Consider the following 11424-nt stretch of genomic DNA (forward strand, 5'->3'; position numbering starts at 1 on the left):
ATGCCCAAGCCAGGATGGCTACTACAACGAGAAAAAGAACAAGCACCCCCGCAATAATTCCAGTAATTTGTGCCTGTGCCAGCTTCTCTCGGGGCGGGGTTGGACTGTTTGCCATGTCTGTCATATTAGGACGAGAGATGTTAGATGCGATCGTCGACGTGGCTGACTTCACCAACGTCGGCAGGATTGCCGCTGATTGTGACTGATAAGCTGTCAGTTGATTGTTGATGCGACCTCCCCATGCCGTTCTCATTGATGAAGCCAAGTATGTGACTGAGGAGTTGACTGGGGATATGGCTAAAGATGTCGCTGATGACGTAACTAACGGGGCGTTTGAGGACGATCTGCGAGCATCTGTAACTAGTGGCCAATCCTTCCTTTTGCAGCGATAGGTAAATGTAAGACCCCTCGCCACCGCACGTCTCATAAGGATAGCCGGGACAGGGGAATCCACACTGTTCGATACTGATTATGAGACTGGCATCCGGAGCCAAAGTCGCTCAAGAAGCTGAGTATCAGTCCGAGCTTCTATATCCAGCAGCTGGCACAATAGATATTGGCCTCGCGGTGTGCGTCTGCCGCGCATATGATGCGCTTCCTTGACATGTCAGATCACATTAGCAAGGCGACTGTCGTTAATCTGCTGCTAGCGAGGCCCGCTTTATTATGTCGGAGTGCTACTCTTTTGGCCAGGGTCAAGGCGTCGCATTTTATAGCTAATGAATTTACCCAACTGGGTGTGCTGGAAAGCATTGGCTGAGAACGTAAGAGAATAGACACAGGTTACTTTTTGTTACGAGTAAATCAATGCAGGTTGCTGTGTTCTATAGGTTCCACTATGCCCCTAAAACGTCAGTCTGTTGATTTATGAAGACCACACACCACAGTCCGCTGTATGGCACGTGAGCGGCGCCATTCTATTGAAGCAACCCTAACCCAACCAAGCTAGAAGGCCGTCTCTCCATTTTTCGACGTTTCTTCTCCTGCATTAGATTGGAGATTTGAAAGGGCATCATCAGCAAGCCAGCAGCCCGTTGCTAGGCAGTTGACTTTGAGACCGCAGATCTTTAGATCAGTTACCAGGCTTGTCTGCTTGAAGTCGGCTCATATGTTACGACCCGTTATGCATGGATAACAGTTAACCGACCCACTCGGGCGTCGGGCGGCTAGGACAGGACATTTGTACTATGCAGGATCATGGGAACAACAGGGACTCACTCAGGAACGGAAGAACTATGGTACAGGTCACGTGATGATAAGGAATGAGCATAGATAAGGGACCCACAATGAGCGCTCATCCCACTCTAGAATGAGCGCTCATCCCACTCTAGAATGAGCGCTCATAGTGACAAGGGGCACAGCGCTCATGAACAAGCAGAACTGTTCATATAAGACTTATATATATAGTATGACCCTGAGCCTGGCTCATGGTCAGACTTCCATAGCTCTTCAGCAATCAACTTAGTATTCATCCTCACGGATACTCTCAGCTTACCTTCACTGCGAATTACTTGTTGAGCCTAAGACTGATCACCTTAGCCTCTGACGATCGATCTACTATCAGCCTACGACCTACTACCCAGACCACGACCTAAGTGTACTGTTATTACGTCTCAATCCCCAGCTTCTGTTAGCAGACCCTACTGTCGGATAGCTGACCGTAACATCATAGTACACCTCAAAGCTGTAGAGAAGGCGGGCTTTTGGCGATGAGGGAACCCAATGCGACCAAGGAATCATAGAAACTCTGACAGTATATATTCCGAGAGCATTACGGCTGCTCGAGGTCAAAGTTACACAACGTGCGATGACACGAGATGTCGGTGAGAGCAGACTCAATTAGCTCCCTCCTCAACACTAAGACCTTACTCACCGACCATATCCGTAGAGACTCCGACCATGACGCTTAAGCGCATAGATGATATCAAGAGCGGTGATTGTCCGACGCTTCCCATGGTTACAATAATGTACCGCGTCGCGGATGATGATTTCTGTGAAGGACTTGAGCGCAGCGCGGACATCTTCGTATATACCTATTTGTGTTAGTCGGCTGGAACCAAAAGAAGCCTCTGAGTGGTACCAGAAGATATACGACGAACACCGCCGCGCCGCGCTAGACGGCGGATATCTGACTGGGTGATACGCCTTATATTGTCAAACAGCACCTTTCTAGGACGTTTCGCACCACCAAGTGGTCGGATGCCGGCTTTTATTACTGAGGGACGAGGCATATCCAATATGTACTTGGCAAACGTACCCAAATGTTCGCCGGTATAAGTAGTCCGCTGAGCTTGACAACTTGGCAATGTTGTCTGCCAACGGTTGCGCCTACTATCGTTGACTAAGTTTGATGACATTCATTCTTTTCTGCTTTTTGCTCATCTGACGAAACAACTCATCGCTCTACGTGGTCCTTACCTCAGTCCTTACTCGATCTTCAGCAAGCTGGAAACAAGAGTGGGAGCAACTCATACATTAGGCATCGGCGACGTTGTGCGTTGTGGGTATCTAGCTACATTATCACATCATGATTGATAGGGGACTTGCATTTTGAGCTGCATTGAAGGCAAGCTTCATTCACTAGGCCAGCTATTTTAGCGGCATCCTGGGGCGCAATGACTAAAACAAATAACCGCAACAGTAATGTCATTCTGATGGTCTGGGCTGAGGTTATTGCCTTGCAGTAGACCGCAAAATTGCTTGCTTTCACCATTTTACCGCAATGAATAATGTTGACACAGCTTGTAATGTGACTAGCTTCCTAACTGTCTTCCTGCTGTTAGCTACTACGTCGGATACATTTCTAGTCCATTGATGTTATGATTCTCTTGAGGTCTTTGCGGAAGGACATCGTCGAGGAAGTGGAGCTCGCGGAAGAGGATGTCGTCGTTATCAGTGGCAGACCGGCTTCACCGATAATGAGAAATGGCCCCTTCTATTCATTAGTAGCTGCACTCTAATACCTCGTACACAAAATCCTAGTGTGTTTTCCAGCAATACATACACATACATAGCAGTGCGAAACATAAGTAGAATCTGGACTTTAACGCTGCAAACGCCAATTAATGGCTGCGCTGCTGCGATGTACGTTACGACAGTGACAGGCGTAAAGGTTTGTTTTAGACATGTTTTAGCGCCGCTCGAGTGGTCAAGAAGAACGGCACTACGGTTATATGGTAAAGTTATATTCACTAGCTTAAGTAACTGTTACTACTTTAATAACGTCGGTTGTTCGCCCGTTAGGCGAGTCCAGAGTTGTGCATCTTGAGTCCGCCTGTCGCGCGTATTAGTTCCGCTCGCTGCGTCGCGTCACTAGTACTGTAGACCTCCGTCATAGGCGATAACGCACGAGTGCGCAGGGGTGTTGTCAGCTTTGGATTCACCAACTGGGCTACCGCGTCTCGGTCAGATGTTTTGTTCATGCCCTATTCCCAATATCTGAAAGCGTACACGTCCCAACCATTTTACGTTGTGCCCAAAAAGCTCCTCTTGTCGATGTTTGAAGGGCCGGACATGGTAGATGGATGTTTTCCCAAATCTAAATCAAGCTGATTGTAGTAGGTTGTAATGTTTAGTTATCAAGCCCTAACCCGAGCGGCCTCAGTCAGGTAATAAGAGTTGTTGACCTGTGGTAGGTTATAGGTCTATTAATGCCTAGGCCCACGGGCTGTATAATCTCTAGTCGGCAATCTAGATACGAGAGCGATAATAACAACAAATAACTAGCAAATGCTAACGTATCCGTATCCACGCCAAGCACCAGATATACTCGGCTACAGCTCACCTACTCGACAGTATAAAGCCCGAATTGCGCCTAACCCAGGCTTGCATTTCATCACAGTCTATTTCTGAGGCATTGCATGATTCATAACCAACAACCTCAATAGCCCGCTGCATACCTCAAGCATATATATGCACCCGCGTTGAGCTCTACCAGTAAGATATCGGGAACCAGTCATAGGCACACACGATGCTGTCAACTCCAGATTTCAGACGCGCGAAGCACAGGCTACTCGGACTCCTTCCCCAACGCGCGAGTCATCCTGGAAGCGCACGCAGCATCGCCGTTGACCTCACGACAAATGCGAGACCTCAAAGCATCGCGGGCGTAGTGAGCGTGCCGAGCTCAAAGAAGTTTCCAGAGAATCCTTGTGTAAGGCCCAACGGAAGTCGCTTGGTCGCGCGTCAAGAGTTTCACGTGGTGTCCCGCGAGAGTCCGAAGCGGAGCGAGCGGCGCGTCCAGCAGGCACCAACGGCTATACTATCCCCGTCCCCCGTCTACCCAATCCAAGCCCTATCCAAGTTCCACATGCAGGCGAACTCTTCCGCCACCGACACTGGGCCACCAGTACACATGGCCGAGTGCATGGTGCAGAGGCGATGGGCTGAACCGCTTGACTGTCCATCACCGTACGAGATTGCCATGCTAAGCGACGAGGACGTTGCAGAGGAAGATGAGCTTTGGTTCACACTCGTACCTATGGTAGACTTTTGGAACAGCGAAGCCGACACAGAAGCCAAGCGCATCCTACAAAACAGCGGCCTCGACTCTTTAACAGTCGTCGGTATTTGCATCAGCGATTCTAGCAACAGTAGTCTCAGCCTGCATAAGCTGTACGCGTACAGTGCGGTAACGCGAGACGAGACACTCGTATTGGCAGACGATACCTTAGACAGCATAAGAAGGTCGAGCGGCTGGGTAACAATCAATTATGGGCTGAGACCAGATGGAGCCGGATGGGGCATTGCCCGGGAGTTCCATCGTGGCAGTCGCATACAGCGACGGACAGGTGCGACGCAGTACATGGGAATCATCGTGATAGGAAGATACTTGCCATTTCAGAAGACGAGGCAGTTTAGGAACGTCGACTGGATCTTGCTGTATAACGATGTCGAAACAATGCTAGAGTTCATCATCAATAGACCGTTGCGCCCGTAGTTGGAGTGCGCCGCCAGTTATTCGACCAGTAACTGCCGCGTCTAGAGGTTCTTTGGCCGGAAGCATGTGCTAACGCTCGTATCTTCAACCGTATTGCAACGGATCTGCCTTGAAACCAACGTCGATTGGGATGCCGTTTCCAGGTACATGATCAAACCGTGTGGTTGTTACGGTCAGCTATCCGACATTAGGTGTACTGTTACTACGTGTCAATCCCCAGCTTCTGTTAGCAGACCTGGGGTTGTGGTTTGAGTCGTAGGTCGTAGGCTGTAGTAGATCGGTCTTCAGAAACTAAGGTGATCAGTCTTAGTCTCAACAGGTAAGTCGCAGTGAAAGTAAGCTGAAAGTATCCGGAGGATGAATACTAAGAAGTTGATTGCTGAAGAGCTATGGAAGTCTGACCCTGAGCCAGGCTCTGGTCGTACTATATACAAGTTCTGAACAGTACCTTTCGTTCTTGTTACCGTTCCTGATCCTGACGGAGTCCGTCTTTGCCAAGCACGGTGACAGATCATCAGTATGGCCACTAGCAGCATAATGAATGTAGGATAAAGTTGGTTGTCTTCCTTAGTGTAATCTGCTGGTTGTCAGGCCCACATTGCATAACCGAGTCAAGCATCTCAACTATGCAATCCGGTACTGCTTCCTAATGTTGGATTGACGACTGTGTCTGGATAAAGGGATGCTAAAAATGCATTGAATAATATGCAAGAACCGGTGATGATGGGTAAAATACAAGACAGAACCCCGCTCGGACCGGTATAGGAGGAAATCCGTCAATCAAGCAGAACAATCACCTTTTGATCAATGGACCTCAGTGGTATTGCATTAAATCAACATCGTTTGTCTAACAATTAAGAGTCTCATATCGCTCTAGAACAAGCTTCGTGCAATCTAAGCAGATACGATGTCGACCAATACCGCTTCGTCGAAGAAGGTGCTGCTGCGGACCTTCGAAGACTGGGGCCGTTGGGACGAAGAATTCCAGACGAAGTCTATAAGCTTGCACCTATGGGATTGCATCAATCCTGACGGCGAAGAAGCGTTGATGGAAAAGCCCCAACGACCAGCATTTGAAACCTACAATCGGAAGGTTTCTTCTCGCGCTGCCGACCTAGACCAACTTTCCCCACAGGGAAGACAGACCCGCCACGGTGGGCAATCGACTCAGACAGTCAGCCAATCCTCGACAGGCGACCTTGCGCTTTCGACGACTGAATCGACCGACCCACACTTACGCGCTCGAAACTTGTCTGAACTGACGGCAGAAGACAAAGCTTCCTTCACATTCGAATGGCGAGTGTATGAGCAAGACTACAAGGAATACAAAGAGCAAGAAACGAATTCAGAGAGGTTGAAGGCGTGGGTCATTGATACGGTAGACTATGGTTTGCGCCAGAGCTCCTGTCGTGCAATGTGGGACCTCAGGACGTGGTACGCCAATCTACGGACAAGTGTTGGTGCCACTGAGAGGGAACAGCAGACTGCAGCCCGGCGTAAATACCAGACAGCCACGAAGATCCTTTCTAGTGTGCCTAAGGATTTCGCGGGATGGATCACCTCCTGGGAGATGGCCACCAACCATGCGCTTGTGAGAAAAACCGGAGGAGTGGAAGACCCCAACACCTGGTTTGAAGATTTGACGAGAGCCATCCAGCCAATATTCGGCGGTTGGGTCACCATATACGCTGGAATCTACAAGGATAAGCTTGAGGAGAAAACATTGACGATTGGGGAGGTCGCGAAGGACCTCAGGAAGGAGGCCGAGCGAAGGGATCTCCTTGGCCTTCAGGAGAAGGGATCACGACTCACCAGAGGCGTGTTTGGCCCGACCTTTGCAACAGGCCAAAGCCAAAGCATGTTACCTCAGCTGGAGGCTACACCAAGCAACGAAGAAGGCGACACACAGACCCGAAACCAAGCTACAGGCCGGAAGCGTAAGCGCGCATTCTCGCCAGGGAGCCCCGATGTGGTCTGCAAGGCCTGTGAAGGTGCTCATGGGCTGGAAAACTGCTACTATGTGTTTCCGAAGAAAGCCCCAGCATACTTCAAGGGAAGAAAGCTGATACGTGACGCGGTTGACCATCGCGTCAGAAATGACGCGTCTTTGAAAGATGAGATCAGCCGCATTAAGAGAGTTAAACCAGTCGAGGAGATGGATTGACTAGGAAGGAACGTCGGAGAGTGTGGAGCTAGCTTCATCTCATCCAACCTGACACTCCCTAGTGCGCTTTATCCGCTGAAGAACTCGGCTCTTCTCGACTCAGGAGCAACAGTCCATATCTTCAACAATGTCGATCGGTTCAATCACTACCGAAAAGGAGAGCTTGGAGACTTCGTTCTAGCTGGAAAGCAAAGAGTACCGATTCAAGGATACGGGAATGTAGACATCCGTACTGAAGGACCTGGGGGCTCGAGAATACTCCGACTATACGACGTCGCCTTTTGCGAGAATTTCCCATGCAACCTGGTATCGCTTCGGCGACTACAGAAACGTGGATACTGGTGGGATACTCGACCTGCGTGCAACTACCTACGGTCAAGCGACGACACTATTGTCTGCAAGTTGGTGGATCGCCATGATCAGTTCGTCATTGAAGATGTGCCTCTGAACACCACAAAAGGTGTATTTGTCACGCGGAGGCACAAGTTCAACTCCTGGACCGAGCGACATGCTGTGAAAGCAGACGCATTACGATGGCATCTTCGCCTCGGACACCCCGGTCCGCAATCTCTAGAACGCCTCGTCAACACCTCAAACGGAGTACGAATCAAGGGACCTACTACCGTCGAGTGTGACGGATGCGCGTTATCCAAGATCAAACGTCAAGTGCATCGCCAGCCACGAAATACAGGACAAGGACCCGGCGAAAGATTGGCAATCGACTTTCATGACCTACCCAGAGATCCAATGGGGAGGAAAAGCGTGATGTTGATAACAGACCGCTGGTCTGGAATGATTTGGGATTATTACCTGGTAGAAAGAAGCCTGAGCACAATCGATATAGTGCTCGAGAATCTGTTCGGCATTCTTCAACGGCAGTTCCAAGTCAAACCAAAGGCCGTGGAATGCGATAACGAGATTCTGAGAGAAGGAATTGTCGCTTCCTCGTTCCTCCACTCGCACCACATCAAGGTCGAATCATCAGCACCCAACACCCAGGCCCAAAACGGTGGAGCTGAGGCATCAGGTAGAGCAGTTAAGATGAAAGCGCGGGCCATGAGAATAGGAGCACGACTTCCCGAACATTTATGGGTTGAGATATATCGCGCAGCGGTGTACTTGTACAACCGAACGCCAAAGTACATGTACAGCTGGCGAACACCGTACGACCGATTCCATACAGCTCTCGCACACAGAGACGGAATCGTGGTTCAAGATCGAAAACCACATCAGGCACACCTACGCGTCTATGGGTGCAAAGCATACGCCATGACCTCAGAAGCTCAGCTGCAACAAAGGAAGAAACAAAAGTTGAACCCTAAAGCATGGATTGGATTTCTCGTTGGATACCAGTCAACGAATATATATCGCATCTGGAATCCACAGACAGGACGGATCATTGCGACAAGAGATGTCATCTTCAACGAAGATGAACTTTTCAACGGAAATATCAACCAACTAAGAGATGATATCCTTCACATTGGGCAGCAAGAGCTAATTGATTTACTCAAGCAGGTAGAAGAGCCAGAGACAGACCGAAACGCTACGACGGAAGACGACCTGAGCGGTGCCGTTATACCCGAAACATGGGATGGCCTTCAAGGAGAGGACGAGAGCGTCGCAACCTGGCTCAGTCGGGAAGACGCCGCTCCCCAAGAAGAGGAAAGAGATGCGGGAGCTGAACAGTTGGAGGCTGAGTCTGATCAACCAGCTGGTACCGACGAAGGCTCTGGAACATCCGGGGACGTGGAAGTCGATCAGGGGAAACCAGAAGGCGGCTCGGAAGACCAGGCAGAAGCCGGCACCGATGACCAAGCCAAGAATTCTGATGCCCAAAGTCGTCCGTACCTGTCCCCTGTGTCTCTTCCACCGACGGCACTTCTAGTCATGGCGATTCGGGATGATGTAAGTCGATCAAGAGTTGAGACTCGCAGATGCGACAACAACAAAGACGTCTTCGAAGTATGGAAAGCAGCCTTCTCTGCTGGACGTCAAGCCACACTAGTCGGCTTGATGGATGGCAAGAAGATTGACAAGGCTAAGCTCCAGCGACTCCTCAAAACACCCGACAGTTTACATCGAAGGCAAATGCCCCCATTACCACGGAGCCACGCAGAACTCAGGCAACATCCTATGGGAACGATCTTTGAGGCGGCGGAGCAGGAACACTTGCGCAGCCATTCCGAGATGAGATCCTGGATCGAGATCAATCGACAGGACTCCCGGGCAAAGGACTGTCAAGTCCTAGACTGCATGTGGGTTTACGTATATAAGTTTGACAAGCATGGACGGTTTCAGAAGGGGAAGGCTCGTCTTGTCGTCAGAGGAGACCAACAGGCCAAGCCCGTCAATGAGGAGACATACGCCGCGACACTAGCTGGACGATCCTTCCGCACGCTGATGGCGATTGCTGCACGCTTCGATCTCGAGCTCATCCAATACGATGCCGTCAATGCGTTTGTGAACGCAAGATTGGACACAAACGTTTTCATGCGGATGCCACCAGGCTATAGGAAACCGGGAATTATCCTGATGCTCCAGAAGGCACTGTATGGCTTAAGAGAGTCGCCCCTTCTGTGGCAGAGAGACCTCACGGCTACCCTGAAAGAGATCGGATTCGAGTCCGTGCCACACGAACCCTGCTGCATGACCAGAGGAAGTATCATCATCTTCTTTTATGTTGATGATATCGTCCTGGCATACAGAAAGCAGAAGGAAAACGAAGTTCAGAAAGTCACAACAGAACTACGAAAACGTTACGAAATGACGGGAGGAAAACCACTGCAATGGTTCCTCGGAATCGAAGTTCTCCGGGATAGGAAGAAGAACCTGATCTGGCTTTCTCAGTCTGATTATATTGACAAGATCGCTAACCTTGCTGAAGACATAGATCAGCGACACGATGTTCCCATCAGACGCGAAGAGCTACGTCCATACGAGCCACGGGCAGTCGTTGCGTCTGTCCGGCGCTATCAACGGAAGATCGGCTCAATACTGTACGCCGCTGTTATTACGAGACCTGACGTGGCCTTCGCAGCGTCAAAACTTGCCAGGTTTAATGCAAACCCGGGACCTGAACATCACAAGGCTGCCGATCGAGTACTTCTTTACCTCAGGAAAACAGCGTCGCTGGCCTTACGGTTTGGCGGAGGCGACGAGTTCATCGTGGCGAGCGATGCTTCATTCGCCGACGACACGGAGGACCGCAAGAGCTCTCAGGCATACGTCATGCGACTTTTCGGCGGCACCATCGGTTGGAAAGCAAACAAACAAGCAACTGTCACTACTTCAACGACCGAGGCCGAGCTACTCGCTCTTGCGCAGGCAGCCAAGGAGGCTATGTTCATCTCCCGGCTACTTGCAGAGCTTGGAGTACAACTGGACGAAGGACGCATACGAATCCAATGTGACAATCTCCAGACGATACAGTTAGTCAACAAGGACATCACGAAAATGCAGACCAAACTTCGACACGTAGACATACACAATCATTGGTTGAGACAAGAGGCGCAAATGAATAGGATCAAGGTGGAATATCAGCCTACCACGGACATGATCGCGGATGGGCTCACCAAACCGATGCACCATGCGTCATTGGAAAGATTTGTCGAACAAATTGGTTTGGCCGATATCTCTACGCATCTCAAGAGAAGAAAACTGCCAGGACTGGAAGAAAGAGAACTCTTGAGTAAGATGGGGAAATTGGATCTGGATCCAGCCGACGCACCAGTCTCGGCCTAAGCGGCTTCAACTGGGGGGGTGTGTTGGATTGACGACTGTGTCTGGATAAAGGGATGCTAGAAATGCATTGAATAATATGCAAGAACCGATGATGATGGGTAAATACAAGACAGAACCCCGCTCGGACCGGTATAGGAGGAAATCCCTCAATCAAGCAGAACAATCACCTTTTGATCAATGGACCTCAGTGGTATTGCATTAAATCAACATCGTTTGTCTAACACCTAACCCCAATATGGCCTATTTGCATCTGTTTCATGTAGTGTAGCACATCTCGATGGATCTGGCCAACTGGCCACTTATACTTGTCATCATCAATCAATACACAGTTATGCCGTTACTCGCTGGTAGCCACGCTGTCTATCTGACACTGGTCCTGCAGTAGATCTATATAAACGATTGGCGTATATCCCTTGTAAGGTAATCCTGGCTTGAATATGTAGTTAACTGAGTAATGACTGTAAGCGATGAGTTTCGTATAAGCGAGGGCATCCTTGGTTCTGTCACACGGCCTCCGTGTCCTTGGCGTACGGATCTAATCCTTTATCTTATCTTCACGTGACCTGTGCCATAGTTCTTC

General features: G+C 49.8%; 3 protein-coding genes across 3 annotated transcripts; all 3 read left to right on the plus strand.

The window, feature by feature from the left end:
• Positions 1-3970: 3970 nt before the first annotated feature.
• Positions 3971-4939, plus strand: CGGC5_v016845 (uncharacterized protein; the record flags this gene model as incomplete). Its single annotated transcript, XM_032028355.1, has 1 exon — positions 3971-4939. The coding sequence occupies one exon, from the start codon at positions 3971-3973 to the stop codon at positions 4937-4939; it is 969 nt and encodes a 322-aa protein (XP_031875360.1).
• A 1293-nt stretch (positions 4940-6232) lies between these two features.
• Positions 6233-7103, plus strand: CGGC5_v016846 (uncharacterized protein; the record flags this gene model as incomplete). Its single annotated transcript, XM_066153607.1, has 2 exons — positions 6233-6241; positions 6300-7103. The coding sequence occupies 2 exons, from the start codon at positions 6233-6235 to the stop codon at positions 7101-7103; spliced, it is 813 nt and encodes a 270-aa protein (XP_066007030.1).
• Positions 7104-7895: 792 nt separating this feature from the next.
• On the plus strand, positions 7896-10844 carry CGGC5_v016847 (Retrovirus-related Pol polyprotein from transposon TNT; the record flags this gene model as incomplete). Its single annotated transcript, XM_066153608.1, has 1 exon — positions 7896-10844. The coding sequence occupies one exon, from the start codon at positions 7896-7898 to the stop codon at positions 10842-10844; it is 2949 nt and encodes a 982-aa protein (XP_066006994.1).
• Positions 10845-11424: the final 580 nt, after the last annotated feature.

Source organism: Colletotrichum fructicola (assembly GCF_000319635.2).
Source record: "Colletotrichum fructicola Nara gc5 chromosome Unknown KSG_Nara_v1_contig11, whole genome shotgun sequence".
Classification (NCBI taxonomy): domain Eukaryota; kingdom Fungi; phylum Ascomycota; class Sordariomycetes; order Glomerellales; family Glomerellaceae; genus Colletotrichum; species Colletotrichum fructicola.